At 48.0% G+C, this 18,221-nt stretch overlaps 1 protein-coding gene across 1 annotated transcript in view; it reads right to left on the reverse strand.

The window, feature by feature from the left end:
- Nucleotides 1-18,221, reverse strand: part of LOC142560480 (uncharacterized) — a 31,936-nt gene continuing 13,715 nt past the window's right edge. Inside the window, exons 12-25 of the mRNA XM_075672632.1 lie at nt 16,800-16,924; nt 14,656-14,823; nt 13,403-13,520; nt 12,456-12,696; nt 11,209-11,500; nt 10,226-10,435; nt 9,270-9,454; nt 6,917-7,109; nt 5,556-5,693; nt 4,740-4,934; nt 3,981-4,278; nt 2,940-3,100; nt 1,703-1,963; nt 1-807 (exon numbers count right to left, since the gene is read on the reverse strand). Coding sequence (XP_075528747.1) covers nt 154-807; nt 1,703-1,963; nt 2,940-3,100; nt 3,981-4,278; nt 4,740-4,934; nt 5,556-5,693; nt 6,917-7,109; nt 9,270-9,454; nt 10,226-10,435; nt 11,209-11,500; nt 12,456-12,696; nt 13,403-13,520; nt 14,656-14,823; nt 16,800-16,924 — 3,239 coding nt within the window. The 3' untranslated portion in view covers nt 1-153. The remainder of the gene's footprint in view (nt 808-1,702; nt 1,964-2,939; nt 3,101-3,980; nt 4,279-4,739; nt 4,935-5,555; nt 5,694-6,916; nt 7,110-9,269; nt 9,455-10,225; nt 10,436-11,208; nt 11,501-12,455; nt 12,697-13,402; nt 13,521-14,655; nt 14,824-16,799; nt 16,925-18,221) is intronic.

Here is an 18,221-nt window from a genome sequence, read left to right on the forward strand (position 1 = left end):
TTCTCTGTCAAACCGAGTTTGAGTTTATTTTCCAAAACAAGTGCAATACACGCAAGAATCAAGTTTGGGCTTGTAGATGAACATAGCGACGCCACGTTGCGCCTGAAACCTATTTTTTGAAGTGATATTACCGTGTCTTAAAAAACAAATATGCTAACCTTCGCGCTGGAGGCTCGGGCTGTACGGGTAGTGTTCGCGGCTGGGAGGGTACTCGTGGTGGGACGGGTACTTGTGGTGGGTCGGGTACTTGTGGTGGGTCGGGTACTCGTGGTGGGTCGGGTACTTGTGAGTTGGGTACTTCTTGTGCGTAGGGTACTTGTGGTGGGTTGGGTACTCTTCGTGGCTGGGGTACTTGTGGTGGGTTGGGTACTCTTCGTGGCTGGGGTACTTGTGGTGGGTTGGGTACTCTTCGTGGCTGGGGTACTTGTGATGGGTTGGGTACTCTTCGTGGCTGGGGTACTTGTGGTGGGTTGGGTACTCTTCGTGGCTGGGGTACTTGTGGTGGGTAGGGTACTCCTTGTGGCTCGGATACTTGTGGTGGGATGGGTACTTCGAGTGGCTGGGGTACTCGGGGTGTGACGGGTAGCCGGCCTCGTATCCCACGGGCTTCTTCAGTTCGTCGAGGTAGTGGAGAGGGTAGACGGGAACCAGGGGCTCCTTGCACTGGGGAAGGCCGAAACCATAGCTAGCCACGAACTCGGAATAGTTGGACACGAGGTAGTTCTCGGGAGTGACGAACTCGTGGTACGGCTCATTGTCGTAGTTACTGCAGAGACCGCAGGTCTTTCCCTGGTACAGCGGGTTCACCTACAGGGATGGAACAACGAAACCGCTTTAGTCTTTGCAGTGTTTCTGAGCGCGCCGTAAGAGTGCATCCATTTGTGTTTACTTATCAGGAGGCCTGACTTTCGGACTAGTCGGTCTTGCATAATAAATATGGTAAGTTCACGTCTTTACATATGCTTGCATGTACTAATTACTTTTGTTACTCCGAAGGATTGTGCCATCGGAATAGTTTCAAATGAGGAACAACCACCGCTATCACTGGCCTAACTCGCAACTGGCACGCGAAAGTTGGCGAAGCGAAATGAGCACAGTTGTTTACATTAGTTTCTGGGTAATTCGTCTACTTCTTACAGAATTAAAGTGCGCTCGTCCTTCGAAGACAGATTTCTTCTTGAAGGTGTACTTGCGACCTTTATTCTGTCCCTTTTGCGGAAAATAGAACACTGAGGAATCATTATTGGCGATACAGAATCATTACAATTTATCGTAATTAAATGGTTATTAAGGACCGCACACTTTGCAAAAAGCGTGTTTATTTATCTTCTGCATTTGTTTCCGTCGATTGATCCTCGCACACTGTAGACGCCCATTTTAAGTTGACTCCATACCTATTCAACCACAAAGCATTTGGCGCTGTATTTACCCGTGCGGCATTGAAATGCAAATTATGGTAGACGTCCACATTATTGTTTGTGGTACTAGTTAGTAGTAGTAGTAGCAGTAGTAGTAGTAGTAGTAGTAGTAGTAGTAGTAATAGTAGTAGTAGTAGTAGTAGTAGTAGTGGAAGCAGTATTTGCAGCCGCACCAGACTTAGTAGTACGCACGGACTTCGATGTATCTGAGCACAGTAACAGCATCGATCTTGAAGACAGTTCTCCAAATCACGGCTGCGAGAGAACCTGGAAAAGAGTCTCACCCAAACGAAGAAGTTGACGCCGTCGAACAGCAGCTTGAAGGTCTTGAGCGAGGTGGTGAGCTCGACAACGGGCGGGTCGTGAGGTCCGCTGGTCGGGTACACGGTGACGAACAGTTTGCGGTCCCACTTGTAAGGCAGTACGACGTCCTGGGTGGTGTTGGCAACGTAGTAGGTGCCGTTGACCGTCAGTAGGACTTCGGCCTTGTACAGATCGGGCGGCGGAAGCTCCACCACGGTCGGACCCAGCTGGACGATGAGCTTCTGCGAATGGCCAACCATACGAGCAAGGGGGTCTCAGAAAAGCACTATACTGTACTTACTATACTATACTATACTGTACTATACTATACTATACTATACTATATACTATATATACTATACTGAGCTAATCAAATCGAGGTCTCCGTACATGGTGCTAACTTGAGGAGAAACATTAGTGGAACGTCTTGAGGGACTAATTGGTTCTTGGTTATCGCGAAAAATTAGTGCGTGAGTGGTAGAGGTACTGCACAAAGAGACACACGCAAAAAGCATGAGCGCAGCGACACTAAACAGAATGAACGCAAAGGGACAATTGGTAAGGAACCATTAATGATATTTTTTGTCATTACAGGTCTGGGAAATGGATCTGTGCATTTATTTCCGCGTTGCTTTTCAAGTTAAGCCGAAACTGTCGAGAAGAGTCCCGCGCGAAACTTACGCCAATGAAACCTTTTAGCCTATCGTTGTCGGTTCAACAGCATTTCAGTCTTGGTGGCCTCTTAAAGAGCGTGCACCTCGGTTGTTAAAGATGCGTTGACACCACTCCTTGGCAAAGTATTTAACTCGACGCTCCTGCCTTGATCAGAATTAGGCATGTAAGTGGAAGTAACCACATCTGGCCCATAGTGGGACAGTCTCGCTGCCCCCATTGCCCAACTTAAATAAGCATACTTCAAGTTAAGCGCAAGAAAGTGGGACATAGGTACGTAGGGCACGACACAAGCACTCCGTCTGTCACTATATTTTTGTATTTCGTTTGTAGTATGTGATATCAACAAGTCCGACTTTCTACCCTTCTCTAGACAGCCATCGTTAGGCGCTCAGAAGAACGTTTCCTCCTGTCATGAAAAAAATATGGCTTGACCTTCTGCCAAAGAAAGCTATCGCTTTAAAATCTTTGCATGGATCTGTTAATGTCTCACAAAACTTGCCCAGGCGACGTTGTGCACTAATGGAAACTGAGTAGATTTGTCACCTTGGTTCCGACGGCGAGGTCAAGAGGCAGAGCAACGACGGCGAAGTCGTGCTTGGCGCTGCAGTCGCTGGTGACGAGGTACTTGCAGTGAGGCCTAACCTCGAGCGGGAAGCTCACGTTGTCGTAGGTGCGGACCCAGTGCTTGCCCACGCTGCAAGGCTCTGCGAAGAGCATGAGGTAGAAATGTTTACTTCGAGGCCACCCACTGAAGGGCTCACGCGTAGGGATCAAACGGCCTTATCGTAGCCACTACGCTCCCGTGTGGCAACACAATTTTGATTTTCCCACCGTCTGCCGGTAGTTGAAAGAACAAATATTTTGTGGCCATCCTCGAAATAAGAAAGGTGACTTTGTTCGGAAGCTCCTGAGATTCACAGGAATGTCGGACACGATGTACCATCTGCGAGCCCAAATAAGCAAGTTTGCACATCCGTCTAAAGTTCTGACTCGGTTTAACTGTTGCTGTGCTAACCTATGTCATATTTAGTTTCCGTTAGTGCCCTCTTTGCGCTTAGGAGGCCGCAATAACGGAACAACTTTAGTTGGTACAGACCGCCTGACATTCGGCTGCCGCCTTCGCTATCACGATTGGCTGGCGGTTACTGTGCTGTTATAGTTCAAGGTCTGCTTTGTACTTGCGAACTAAGTTTTACGTGACGCCGGAGTATCCATTACTAAACTGTCTTAGATACATTGACTGATTTTTTTCTCTTTAAGTAGGCCTTCGGTTTTAACTTGCTGCCAGTAACGAAGCGCTTCATAAATATATTTTCTTCACTATTTTTTGTTGTTTCCTGGACTTCAGCTTTTCGTTGAATAAAAAAATTTCTACAGAGTGCGGTAAGATGCTGCTTGCACATCTCGTTCTCGTGTATCCTTAAATTATTCTCTCTCGTTCCTTGGCTAACGTATAACCCGATGAATGGTTTTTTTTAGCAATTTCGTCGATTACGTTCCATTGCCTTTGCATGCCCTGTGGCGCCGTCGCACTTTTCAATACGCGACCGTTTTCGACTTTTGATAGAAAGATGTTCCACTCACGGTGCGGGTAGCTCTTGAAGAGTCCGTGCTTGAGGCGGTCGTAGACGGACAGTAGCAGGTTGGGAACAGAGTACTTCGACAGCTTGAGGTCGTTGAGGACAACCTTTTCGCCGGGCAGCACCAGTTCGCCGTAACCTACGCTCACGTACGGGTTCACGTCAGTCTTGTTTAGCCTGAACACGACCTCGTACTCTTCCTTCTGGACGAACGGAAGGACGTAGAAGCTGGCGTACGGGAACAGCTTGAACTTGAGGAACGAGAGGACCTTAAGCGCCAGGTTCTTCACCTTGGGGCTGACCTGTAGCGGTTGGAAACAATGCGATGTCACGAACCTTTCTCGCTCGGACAGTTTGTGACTTGCTATACTTGTTTAGAACACCAGTCGAAAGATTCACAAATAACCTGAAAAGCTGCTCAGTTTATGTAAGTATCAACAAAGATGGCATGTGCGCGACGAAACTTCACTAACGGGGAAGCGTCGCTTCTTTGCAGCAATGCTGTTTGGCAGCACGCAGTTCTCCCTTGATCATTCCGGAGGCTCGGAGCCTCTGAGCAAGAGGCACCAGCTTCAATTCGTGGTGGACCTGGCTTTTGCACTGACGTTATGAGCGCGGAAGCAGCCACAGGACTTATCGCCGCACTTCACAGAAAGTTTTCATCAGCTCACGCAGCACCCAGCACTATATAGTAGGCTCACTGAAAGTCATCGGGCTCAGTGCACCGCACAGGGCAGGTGTGGATTATTTTCGAGATTCATACCTGCGCGGGCACCTTGAAGGCGACAACCTGCTGGTTGAGGTGAGCGTCGAAGACGGTGGCCAGGCTGCAGGCGTAGCTGACGGTGTGACCGGCGTGCTGGTCGGCCAGACACTGGGGCACGAACCAGTGCAGCAGCGGAGTGGCGTCGTATGCATGCAGGCCCAGGAGCTGCTCCTCGGTCTTGGTGGCGTTGTACTGCGAACGGCACGTTGCCTCGTGTCACTCGTTTCGTTCCGATAAGCAAGTTCACGAGTGCATGGTGCGCTTAGGAATTCGCTTGCGCGGGCTGTCTAAAAACTGTGCAGGCTGCAGCTATCAGCGATTTCGAATGAACGTGCAGCGGAGTTTCTGAGCTGCTCTCCTGGTGCGCCGAAGATGTAGATGGGACAGCAAGACTTCACACTCTGGCCGTCCTAAGCTCCAGATATGTCCCGGTTAATTGTATCCTTGGTCACAGCAAATTTTTTTTGTGCGATATATTAGTTATTTATTTTAATGGTTCGAGAAAGGGCGCTCATGAAGTCGCATCACAGATTTCGATGCGCCTGCCCGAACTTCCCGTGTGGCTGTGATGAGCGTCCACACCCGGTTGCCAGTGAGCGTTTACGAGGAAAGGCGAACCCTTGCTTGGCGTGGAAGAACTCAGCAGGCCCATATCGCGATACCCTTTCTTTATATGTGCACATGTTCGCGTATCTAAAGACAACCACTCATGTGAAACTAGTGCACGAGATGGATACTTTTTCGCGACGTCAGGCGCAAAAAACGAGGCAGGTTTCAAACAAAGTTTTCGCGCTTTTGCTGAAGTGGACTTACGGTGACAACGAAAGGCTCCGGCTCGTCGCCGTAGGTGAGGTACAGGGTGGCGTTCATGAGGTCGTTGCCCAAGTAGGAAGGCACGTACCAGAAGGGGCTCGGGGGAACGGGGCTCGACACGTTCAGGAAGAGAGACACCTGGAGTGGCAAAAAAAAGAAAGAAAGAAAGAAACCGAGTGTCTAAGTTTCTTGTGCGCAGCAAGATGATTTAATCCTTGCTGCGTTGTACTGTGAAGCAATTCAGCCAGAAGTACGCTCCAGCTTGTCAGAAAAAGGAGTAATGTTTCGTGAATGGATACACCCTAACTACGAGTTTCAGTCCTCGTTATTTTACTTCAACAACTAGTTTTCCTTATTTACAATCTTTCTCGTGGCATCTCTTCAGCCTTCACCCTAACGCAAGCACTATCACGCGAGGCTGGAGACGTCCCTCCGTGATTAATCTGAAACGAGCGCTATTTGCACTTTTTCATGATGCTATGGGAACGCAATTTACGTTCCGCATTATATTGGTTCTCATCGACAGTACATCATATTCAATTTGCCTTGAAAAGCTCGAGCACTCATGTCCAGTGCTCCTCACCATATATGCTCTGCCGATAAAGCATGGCCCCTATTTGTTTTATTGATAGGTCTTTCGCTCTGGATAGTCATCCGCAAATGACTGTATTTTCATGCGTACGGTCCTAGGCTAGCTTTGGTCTTGCGAAGTGCAGGGCTCCACAAACAATACCATATAAAGTATATCGTCACTATTGTTCCATAAAAGTATTCGCCAGCTGCTGCTCATATTATTTTGCTGGAAGGTGTAGTTCTTATGATGAAACCAAAGAACGGAAGCATAAAATCTTTTTTGAAACATTTAGTATATCACGAATGTATGAATTCTCTACAAAGTACTTAGACACATGGGAGTAAAGGTATGCGAACGTAGTGCGATATCCTTTCTCCGACTTCATTACTTTCCCAAAATCATCACAGCTACGTTACCTCTGCTCTTCCTGCGAGGTGAGCTTGCCCCATTGTTGCTGAGTTGTCGAAAGCGCTTAAAGCGGCACCAAGTATTCCCAGATTTCTCGCGTAAAATTCACTGAATACACGAATAAACGCAGCAGCGCACACTGAGCTAGCTTGCTATGCGAAGCTGGGCTTCACACTTCAATTGGTGTCGTCAAGGGCTTTCAAACTATACCGCAGCGCCGCTTTGCTGAGTGGTACGCAAGTCTGGAGCAAACCCTTGCAAGAACCACGCATGAAATTCTGCTGCATCCCGACGGGACGTGTATTGAAGTCAACAAAAAAGAAAAGCTCGCCGAACGTCGGAATATTTTCTATAGTGACTGTTGTGAAGGAAGACTCACCAGGGGCTTGGTGAGGGTCTTGACGTCGACGTAGTAGTGCTTGAGGGTCTTGTTGAGCGAGTGGTGGTAGGCGAGGTCCAGCTTGGTCAGCTGCTTGACGGCGCCTTCCAGCTTGCCTTCCAGGGTGACGTTGAGCACGTGCTTCACAAGGGTCTTGTTCAGCAGGTACGGGTACTCGGGATAGTATTCATAACTGCTCTCGACGAGATTCCAGAAAAGTAGCAATATATGTTAAAAGCTCCCTCAAAGTATTTATTTATTTATTTATTTTTATGGCGCAATGACCAGGGATGGCCAGAGAGCGCAAGAAACGGTATGGTGTAGTCGATGGTGTCATCATCATCATCATCAGCCTAGTTACGCCCACTGCAGGGCAAAGGCCTCTCCCATACTTCTCCAACTACCCCGGTCATGTACTAATTGTGGCCATGTTGTCCCTGCAAACGTCTTAATGTCATCCGCCCACCTAACTTTCTGCCGCCCCCTGCTACGCTTCCCTTCCCTTGGAATCCAGTCCGTAATCCTTAATGACCATCGGTTATCTTCCCTCCTTATTACATGTCCGGCCCATGCCCCCCCCCCCCATTTCTTTTTCTTGATTTCAACTAAGATGTCATTTACCCGCGTTTGTTCCCTCACCCAATCTGCTCTTTTCTTATCCCTTAACGTTACAACCATCATTCTTCTTTCCATAGCTCGTTGCGTCGTCCTCGATTTCAGCAGAAGCCTTTTCGTAAGCCTCCAGGTTTGTGCCCCATACGTGAGTACTGGTAACACACAGCTGTTATACACTTTCCTCTTGAGGGTTAGTGGCAACCTGCTGTTCATGATTTGAGAATGCCTGCCAAACGCACCCCAGCACATTCTTATTCTTCTGGTTATTTCAGTCTCATGATCCGGATCCGTGGTCACTACCTGCCCTAAGTAGATGTATTCCCTTACCACTTGCAGTGCCTCGCTACCTATCGTAAACTGCTGTTCTCTTCCGAGACTGTTAAACATTACTTTAGTTTTCTGCAGATTAATTTTCAGACCCACCCTTCTGCTTTGCCTCTCCAGGTCAGTGAGCACGCATTGCAATTGGTCTCCTGAGTTACTAAGCAAGGCAATATCATCAGCGAATCGCAAGTTGCTAAGGTATTCTCCATCAACTTTTATGCCCAATTATTCCCTCTCCAGGTCTCTGAATACCTCCTGTAAACATGCTGTGAATAGCATTGGAGAGATCGTATCTCCCTGTCTGGCGCCTTTCTTTATTGGGATTTTGTTGCTTTCTTTGTGGAGGACTACGGTGGCTGTGGAGCCGCTATAGATATCTTCCAGTATCTTTACATATGGCTCATCTACACCCTGATTCCGTAATGCCTTCATGACTGCTGAGGTTTCGACTGAATCAAACGCTTTTTCGTAATCAATGAAGGCAATATATAAGGGTTGGTTATATTCCGCACATTTCTCTATCACCTGATTGATAGTGTGAATATGGTCTATTGTTGAGTAGCCTTTACGGAATCCTGCCTGGTCCTTTGGTTGACAGAAGTCTAAGGTATTCCTGATTCTATTTGCGATTACCTTAGTAAATACTTTGTAGGCAACGGACAGTAAGCTGATCGGTCTATAATTTTTCAAGTCTTTGGCGTCCCCTTTCTTATGGATTAGGATTATGTTAGCGTTCTTCCAAGATTCCGGTACGTTCGAGGTCATGAGGCATTGTGTATATAGGGCGGTCAATCTTCCTAGGACAGTGTTCCCACCATCCTTCGACAAATCTGCTGTTACCTGATCCTCCCCAGCTGACTTCCCCCTTTGCATAGCTCCCAAGGCGTTCTTTACCTCTTCCGGCGTTACTTGTGGGATTTCAAGTTCCTCTACATGATTCTCTCTCACCTTATCGTCGTGGGTGTTACTGGTACTGTATAAATCTCTATAGAACTCCTCAGCCACTTTAACTATCTCATCCATATTAGTAACGATATTGCCGGCTTTGTCTCTTAACGCACACATCTGATTCTTGCCTATTCCTAGTTTCTTCTTCACTGCTTTTAGGCTTCCTCTGGTCAATGTCAAATGGTGTATGGGACGCGGCTGTATAGTGGCCTTAACGTGCAGGCACACTGAAGGTGACAAATTAGTCCCGGAGAAATTCGCTGGGTTGCGGAAATTTCTCGAAAAGAAAACTTTCCATCCACTTGATAGTAGCACGAAGCAGATTCCACGTCCCTGCGGGTTTCCGCAGGCCTGATTTGCTATATTTCGGTGGCAGTTGCCGGTTCGTGTCTCCTTTTTTTTGCCATTGGTATGTATTTGTTTACGTGATTAGAATATCAACTATGATTTTACTAAGTGCACCCACCTGTCTTCTTCTTCGTAGGCCGCGTAGGTCGTGGGTCTAGGTGTAACGTGCTCGGAGAGCATGTAATCGTAGGGCGTCTCCTGGTTCTCGTCGTAGGTGGTGGTCCTGGCCGCGGTGTAGACCTTCTTCAGAGTGGTCTTCATCAGGTAGTCCAGGTTGTTCTCGTACTTGAAGGTGGCCACCCACTGTATTGTAAGTCGAAGCATGGATGCTTAGCAAAGCCGGTTACAATACGGAAACCTGGCGGTTACTACGCAGTTGAGTAAACCACCTCCGGTAAACCTAGAGGCCAGCAACGTGCAGGGAATGGCGGTTGCAGGTGGGCTTGTTTTTAAGGGCTCTCAATAGATCAAACTTTAAACGAAAATTATATCCTGCGGTTTTACGTGCCAAGATCACAACCTGATTACGAGTCACGCTGTAGTGGGGAACTCCTGAATAACTCTGAACACCTGGGGTTCTTTAATGCGCACCTAATTCTAAGTGCACCAGCAAACTCAGGTTAAGCGATTTTGCTGCTTCGTTGCATCTGGCTTCATTTGGTACCAAAACCGAAATCTCCAACCTGTAGACGATTCCTATGAGGGTATCTGGTGCAAACAAGTCCCATCTTCTTTACTCACACATACATCAAAAGACCCCCATTTATCACTATCTCTTTCCACGCTTCACACGCAGTCGTAATGAAAATAAGACACTTTCCAATAGACATTAGCGTGTCTTCGATGAAGAAACGCGCACGTAGCTGTTTACTTGCAGTAACCGATATGGTCTTGTTTATATTAAGTTGGCACAGCATTTGGAAGTGCTAATTTTTTCCCACGTCATCGGCACGCGCGCTCAGCCGCGTCATCCTGTACGTGCGCGGTGGGGCCGATGTACTGGTCTCGCATTCCTTGTTGCCTGCCTTTCTCCAAACTGGTTGATCGCACACCTGTTAGGCGTACGTGACTCACCTCGCTGACGGGGTCCTTCTCGTAAGGCTTGACGTTGATCCTAAGCAGGTGTTGCTTGCTTGCTTGGTGAGACAGGTACTGGAGGAGCTTCGGCATGCGCTCGGAAGACAAGTGATACAGACTTCCGTACAGCGGCAGAGGAGCGAACGGACCGTGGCTGACGGCGTCAACCTCCAGGTTCACGACCTTGGTCTCGTAGACGCGGTGGTACTGCGAAAGTGACCGCAAAGCTGCTGTGGTCTACTATGTCCTCTCCAGATGTCCACAGTGCATATATATACACACATAAATGGAACTGACGGTGGTCTGCTCTGGACCACCGCCAGTAGCACTTCGCTTCTGGAAGAATCAGGACGTGGGTCGAGTGAGCTCCCCAAAAACACTTTGCAATGTGGTGAACGCAGTTTAAATCATGGACCCGGGACTTCCAATCGGCGCCACGTAATCTTATGGCATTTTCTCACATTTACCGCTAAATCGCCACTGATTTTTTTCTTTTTCTCAATTTTATCCGGTGCATAGGGTCTCACCTCTTAGTTCCCTTGTACGTAGGTATCATACTTTCCTTCTTTGCAAAGCTACCATGTCACTCTGTGCGTGAGCAGTTGTGCTCAGGCGTTCCCGTGCGCAATCATCCGACAGCAGACACGGTAACACCTACCACCGACCTCCGTTACTAAGCTGCGAACTTCCTTCAGATTGAAGTGCTTCCTTGCAAGGACGCTCTCTACAGTGCGCGTAGGCGAAGAGGTGAGCTGAGCCGTTATAGATACGCGTGATTTCGTTCACGACTTCCACTTACCAACAGCTGTGCATAGCGTTTCACCGGTGCCGTGCTGTCTTGCGGGCCACGACCGCGACAATTTCGACACAAATTATTGACGTTGTTAAGCAGACCTCTAGGCCACGCGACGCTGCAGAGATTGTAAATTTGCTAGCGAAATGAGTTTCCGGTTGTGTGATTGGCTAGAGTGTACACGCACCACGAAGGGCTTCACGATGGTGTCCATGACCTTCTTGGGGTCGACGGCGTGCTTCTCGAGCAGGAGGAACGGGCTGGGAGTCTCCACGACGTGCTCCGTGCTGACGGCGCTGAGCAGGGCGGGGCCGAAGGTCGGCTTGACGGTGACCTTGACCTTCTTCTCGTACTTGTTGAAGCCCAGGGAGAGGTGAGTCTTGAAGTGCAGGTGCTTGACGCTGGTGTGGACAACGCTGGGTGACTCCTCGGTCAGCTCGGCGGGCACGAACACTCGGTGCTGCTTGACGCTCAGGACGCTGTGGTCAAGAAAAGAAAAAGGAAGTGGTGGGTACGCTCGGATTGGTGCGACTATATGCGGCTTAGAGTCATGGCTTCCTACCCCTGCTCACGCTTCTGATATGCCATGAGGCCCGTTTCATTATGAAAAAAGAAAAACTCGCGCACCCATAGAGAGACTATTTCGGCCACAGAAACTTGGCGTTGGCCTAGTCTACTACTACGTGTGTTAGCTATAATTTGTTAATGTGACCTGGAACTTGGTACGGCTGAACTTCAGTATGTGCTAGGTGTGCAGTTGGTGTGGTGCTCGTGATCTACAGCGTGTACACATCGGGTACTGTGCTTAAATCTTAATACACGTGTTAAGCTGATGCTCACTTTGTTCTATGCTATACTTAATGCTTTTTCGTATTGAACGAAAGCTATTTTTGTTTGGGCCTCGAAAGTTTACCACCTGTATTAACGGATGCGTAAGTACGTATTCAACACCCTGCTGCTGAGTCGTGCGCGCAGAAGTTCGCGTGGTGTGTTCGCTATAGCTTGAAATTCGCTACATTTGTTCCCCTGTGTGATTTGATTTTTTCGCGAGCTCGCTTTTCATCTGTCACGCAAATGCATTGCCAAGAAAAACTTTTTTTTCTGTCTGGGCTGCGCATTGATTTGGTGAACAGTATTATTAATCTGCGTCTCCGTAAATAGCGTCAGCATAAGGTTCCTAACGTGTATACCTTTTGTGCGAGGCATAAAGTTATTGTTTGCGACGGTATACGCTTCGCGTTTACTTCTAAATCGATTCTTCCCTCCTAAGAATCACCTAACTCGAACACGATTGCGTGAAACTGTTGAAGGGACTACGCGCCCCGAATGCACCGGCTTTGACAAACAATGTCGGCAGCATTAGCATCCTGTCGCGGCACAGGGAAACTGAAAAAAAAAAAATAAAGGCAACTGAACCACCGACTGGCCACTTACAGGGGCTGCACGGTTCCGGTGACGTTGAGGGTGACGGGCAGGAGAGAGTCGACTGTACTGTCGACCTGCAGGGAGACGTCCTTGAGCTTCAGGGACACAACGATCGGGTGCAGGACGGTCTGAACCACGGGCAGACCGACGACGGTAGGCTCGACGTGGGCGACCTTCTTGGGCAGCAGCACGCGCACGAGATGCGTGGTCAGCGGGCCAGTCGATGAGGCCTTTTGGGCGAGCTCCACCACTGCAAGAGCGGCAAGCGGAACGGGTGTTGGTTACAGTTGACGCAGAACCCCTACTGATTTGCGTGTGGCTATACGTGTCGTGCACGCGATTCGTTAAAGAGGTAGGGTCGTCTGGGTCGGGGGCTGCGGGGAGGTTTGCGATATTCAAGGGGGCCTAGCTTCATACGCTGCCAGCATGTGTGGCCCGTGAGCAAGTCTTAGTTCACGGGTTTAATCGTCTCATACTACTTTTGCTCAGTCGCACCTGTGCAACAGACGCATTACCTCTTCAGTCGTCTCGCAAAAGCCATTGTTTTACGGCGTGGTGTTGTTTTTGCATGCGGTATGCGGCACGCGTACTCAATGAGAAAAATATATCTTGGTGGCTGCAGCTACCTAGGCATCGGCTGTGCGACTCAGCCACGGGGTAGCAGACATAAAAAGAAAATGTTCGAGGATGACGAGTAAGTGTTTGCTGTTTTCAGCGGAATTGTAAAGCATTGTGGAAGGAGCGGTAATGTTCGCTTCGCGTTATCGCGTCCTGTTTTCATTGCCATTTGTGGAGTATCGCAACCGATTCTATTCGATGCCTTCGGTGACGGATTGGCTTAATTCGCCTCATTAGATTGACACCTAGCCATTTAGGACACTGCTTTAACATTTAGTCATATCCGCATTCTTTATCCTGCCCGCGAGTTTCTAAACGTTCGCTGCTAGGCCTCTTACATTCGTTCTTGAGTTGCTCAAACAGCTCCTTGTCCAGGGGCAGCACAGCGTCTCCACCGAGGAACTTGGCGAACAGCACGGCCTTGGGGGACTCCACCTTGCGAGTCTTCAGGTTCAGCTGAAAAATAACATTGTTGAGAATCAGCTGCTGGCGCTCGTGAATGATCGTCGCTCGAGTAATCAGAGCCGATTCTTTCATTTTTACAACGATAGCTGTGTTACGAGGTGGGAGCAGGCACAATCGTAATTTATTATTTGTTTATTTGAAAACACATATACGCTTGGCAAGAAAGGGAAAGTAAGGAGCAGGCTGGCAACTGCCACCGGAAGGGGCACAACGCCTGCCTACTCTTTAGGAAGGAGGAGACAGAAAGGTAGAAATGGAAGATAGCAAGAAGGGGAGGAAAGAGCGAGCGAGCTGACAAAGGTCAAAGAACAAAGCAGAACACACGCAGTGCAGGTCACGCTACTAAAGAATGTTAAAGTCGAAGAAATGATGTCTGAGGTCATGTCATTTTAGAATAGAAAAATCTACAAACGTGAACCCAAGTTAGTTGCTTCTAACAGAAGTAAAGAGAGCGCGATGTGCCGAGATCGCGTCGAGACGCGTGAATGCAGCCTCGAAGGACGCAAGGAGGCTCAAGCCGACACCTTAAAATACGGCGATGGAAGCGCTAGCAGTGACAGCTCAGCTGCGTCCTCCGTTGTCTCAATAGTGTGCTAGTCCTGGTCTTTCTCAACGCGACGCGACCCGCGCCAGTGATGGAGCGCCCTCCCTGAGCAAGCTAACGTGGCCCAGCAAACGTGCTCACGCGCCACTTCAAGTGGGCGACATGAGGGACGACCGGTTGTCGGCTGTACAGCTCACGGGCCTTGGTCTTCGGGAGCAGTACCGCAAGCGGCATCCAAAAGCAGTCGTGTAATTCGGTAAGCGCTAGTTTAACGCGAGCAACAGTTACGGGTTCTGTTCCATCCGCAGATTGCTGTCAGGCGACAGCTGTCGTCGAACGTAACTTATATAAGTCAGATATCTTCACTAAACTGCAAGCGCATCTTACTGTGAGAGTGTAGTGTTGCTTTCTTGAAGAGCGTACCTTCGTAGTAGAACGGCAGCGCCGCGTGCAAATCTAAAGCACGTTTCAGCGGCTAACGTTCAAGGCTCTTAGCGTGCACACTAATGTGGTCTAAAAAGCCGCCGACCCTTTGCCTTATTATACGAGCGACTTGGACAAGACGCTCGCCGTGTCTCTTACCTCCTTGACAACGGAATACTTGGTGCTGGTTTCGTAGGGAGTCGTGTTGTAGGGGGACTTGACTTTCCTGGTGAAGGCCTCGGTGACACGTCTCAGGAACGTGGTCGTGCCCTCGGTAGAGAAGACCTCGTTAAGGAACTTCTCACCACCCTTCAGCAGGAGCTTGCCCTGGAATATGGCAAAAAAAATGCTGTGTCACAGAAGAGGCCACATTTGATACAAGTGCGAGTGCTTCCAACGGAACTGAATGATAAAACACAATGATACCACAGGTGTAGCTCTTCACGCGCCGAAATGTCAATGCAAATAGCATTCTTGGCACACCCTGCAGTTTTCGTTCCGGCTCCCTAGCTAGACCCACCTATCCCGCCAAAAAAGTGTGGGCCGATCCCGGAGATGTTGGAGTAAAAAAAATGTTTAGACCTTTCGCGTGGGTGCGTGTTACCAGGTATGTACCCGCTTTTCGGAGAGCCTTCTTTGACGGCAAGTTGGGTATGTGCCATTGGGTATGTGCCGCTCTACAGTGAATCTCTTTGACGCCAAGTTGAAGTGACTGCGCATGTACCGCTGCGCATGTGCGGACTTCATGGTGTTGGCGCCGCGTGTCTGTAGGAAAGCGCTAGAGAGGAACTCGGCTGCAGCACGCGCCTTCCACATGACGCGTTTTGGCCGTTCGCACGCACTGTCATCGTAATGAGTTCTACACGAATTTTCTTCAACGACCAAAATTTGAGCGGACGTTTTATCGCGCTCCGTCCTTGTGTTTTCTTCATCAGCAAGCATATTTAAGAAGTAGGGCCCTTTTTAGGATTGTCGCACAGAGTTGTGGGAATTAACTGCCCGTGCTTTGCATATACAGAGGAACAGGTTAAATTAAAGTGGACGCTGTCGAGAACGTCGTTGTTTTTGGATCCCAGGTAAAAATTTGAGAAACCTCGTAAGTCTTGAACTCATGCACGTAGGACACCAGTGTACATTTTTAGAAAATAATAGTTAACCTATCTGCCAGTAGTTTTGAAGAGCACGTGCAGGAGAGGAAAACACCTCGAGTACCTTCGCGCACGCACTGCGAAATGGCGGAAATATTTCATTTCCTGACGCGCAATTTGTTCACCTTTTCAACCGTTTACCGTGATAACTTTCGTTGGAATGTATTCTTAAATAAACGAGGTATCAGTTCAACAGAAATACTGAGGAATCGGTTCTTCACGTAGAGGACCCTCAGCCGAAATACAAGCTCGATGTAGACATTTCGTAAAGTGCCGAGACACTAATATATCGACTGCGCGTTGGAACAGCAGCACCTAACATTTTTCATGTCCCATAAAACGGGCTTCTTCCCCGGCTTGCGCCTGTGGCAACGACGAGGATTTTCGCCATATACTCCTAGAATGCCCTATATACGCGACGCAATGACGGCAGCTGGAACAAGAGCTTCACTCCATTGATCCTCCCCGACCTTTCTAACTCGCGAAATCGCTGGGCCTATGGTCATCGAAAATAGCACAGTGAAAAGCATTGAACTCACTCGAACATTTTTTCGAGGACACAGACATTCTTGAAAAGTACTAGATATCGCACTGAATAGACACATTATATAATTACAACTTGCTTCTGTTATTTGTATTAGCAATTGTACATTACGTGCTGTACTCAGCTATATTCTGCGTATTCTCATCTTTTTATGTGCTCATCACAGTCTACATCACGGCCGCTTGTGAATGTTTTTGACTGTTTGCAAACTCATTGTGGTGCGACTTGCCTTTGCCTTTTATATTTATATGTTAGAGGGTGTATAGGACAGTGCGCTTGCTGCGCATTTCTGGCCCTATGATGTGGATTCTTTTCATTTTCTTAATACGCATATTTTTTTATATTGTTGTTTCTGCTATGCAAAGGAGCAGCCGCCACCATTACAGGGTGACTACATATCTTTCTAATTTTACTTCCAAAAAGAAAGAAAAAAGGTTTCTCTGCCAGTGGCAGTAGGAAATACACTTTCCGCGTTTTGTGCTTCGGAGCATTTCCTCGATAGAAGGTCTGTGATTTCAGTTACTCACACGCCTGCATATGGTGAACGTTAGCGCAGTTTCATTAGGATCCTTTAGCATTTCCTCTGTGACTTCAATGTGTGTGAGTCCTACCTCGAGCAGGGTCTTGACGTAGGGTCCGAGGTTGTACTTCAATCCGGCGTGGAGATAAGTGGGGAAGTAGGAGATGTTGTTGGCCACGTGCTTCACGACGGACTCAAATCCGAGGTTCCTGGCGACTGCGAAAAAGAAAGCAGGAACGAGGCTTCATGACTCGGTCATCTTGACTTTTGATTGCCCACCTGCTTTGCCCGGCGTGCTTTTACGCAGAGAGAACGCAATGATTTTGTTTTGATCACGCCTAACCTTTTCTGGGCCAGTGGTGCATAAAGTTTTGCCGGAAACAACCGCCATCGGGACAAACGAACAACAAAATTGCTCTCAGAAATGTGCCAGCAATGCTAATTGCATAATTTTGTCGACTTTGTGCCGCAGATAAATACGGCTTTTCCTTATACCTAATAAACGGCCATGCGCGCGGCATTACTCTGGATTAGGACTTTTTGCTGCGCCTTTAAAACCTCCTGCCTGATCCGTACCATCTGCCTCTGGTGGCACAAAAATTGTCTTCAAATAATCTGTGGCCACATTTTCCCACCATTACGATAGTTAAAAAATTTATGGGGTTTTACGTGTTAAAACCACGATCTGATTATGAGGCACTCCATTATGCTCGTGAATTGAGAAGTATGAAGAATTACCACATGCTGCTAGCACCTTGAGTTGGCAGTTCACGACAACCTTCGATTCGTTGCCAAAAACTCCAGCGGGATTTTCTTGTTTATTTCCCCCTTATTTTTGTTGCCCGAATACACGTAATATAAAATTTTATCTTTGTTGAAAAAAATTCGGATCAGAAATGGTTAATTAACAACATGGCAGGAGAGAAGCGAAAGTGATGGCAATAGCATTTATCGCGCCTATTTCTTGCAGCGCTGTTTATAGTAGTCTTTGGTCACTGTTATAGCTTTTACTCAATTTCTAGCAATGCTTGTACATTATTTCATAGGTTGACAGGGTACTTGAAGATCCCGCTCCTATTTGCTTCATGAAATCATATATTATGTTTCTTCAAAAAATACTGATTCGTTTTGTCATTATGACCCTTACGATGATGTTTTTAGTATATTGATTTCTAGCACATCCGCATAGTCTGCAAAGGTAGCGATGTCATAGTTTCTTGTTCTTATGGCCTTCCAGCGGTTCACTTGCGAAAACGTCATTTTTTCCTGCTAGATACTGCCTTAAAAGGTACCCCATCTAGGACTCAGTCATTCCCACCGATAATTATAGGGCTCTGGCATGCGAGTAAATTCATGGTACTGGAAAGTAGCCGTCTCTCACGGAGTCTCTCAATCGACGTTTGGACTCGGGGTCTTGACAAGCGAATTTAGACGCATGTTTCGAACTGAGCACGACTACGCCGGGCGGTATCGCCTCCACCCCCCACCCCCCTCCCTATTGCACGATTATGGC

This window comes from Dermacentor variabilis, chromosome 10 (genome assembly GCF_050947875.1).
Source record: "Dermacentor variabilis isolate Ectoservices chromosome 10, ASM5094787v1, whole genome shotgun sequence".
Taxonomy (NCBI): domain Eukaryota; kingdom Metazoa; phylum Arthropoda; class Arachnida; order Ixodida; family Ixodidae; genus Dermacentor; species Dermacentor variabilis.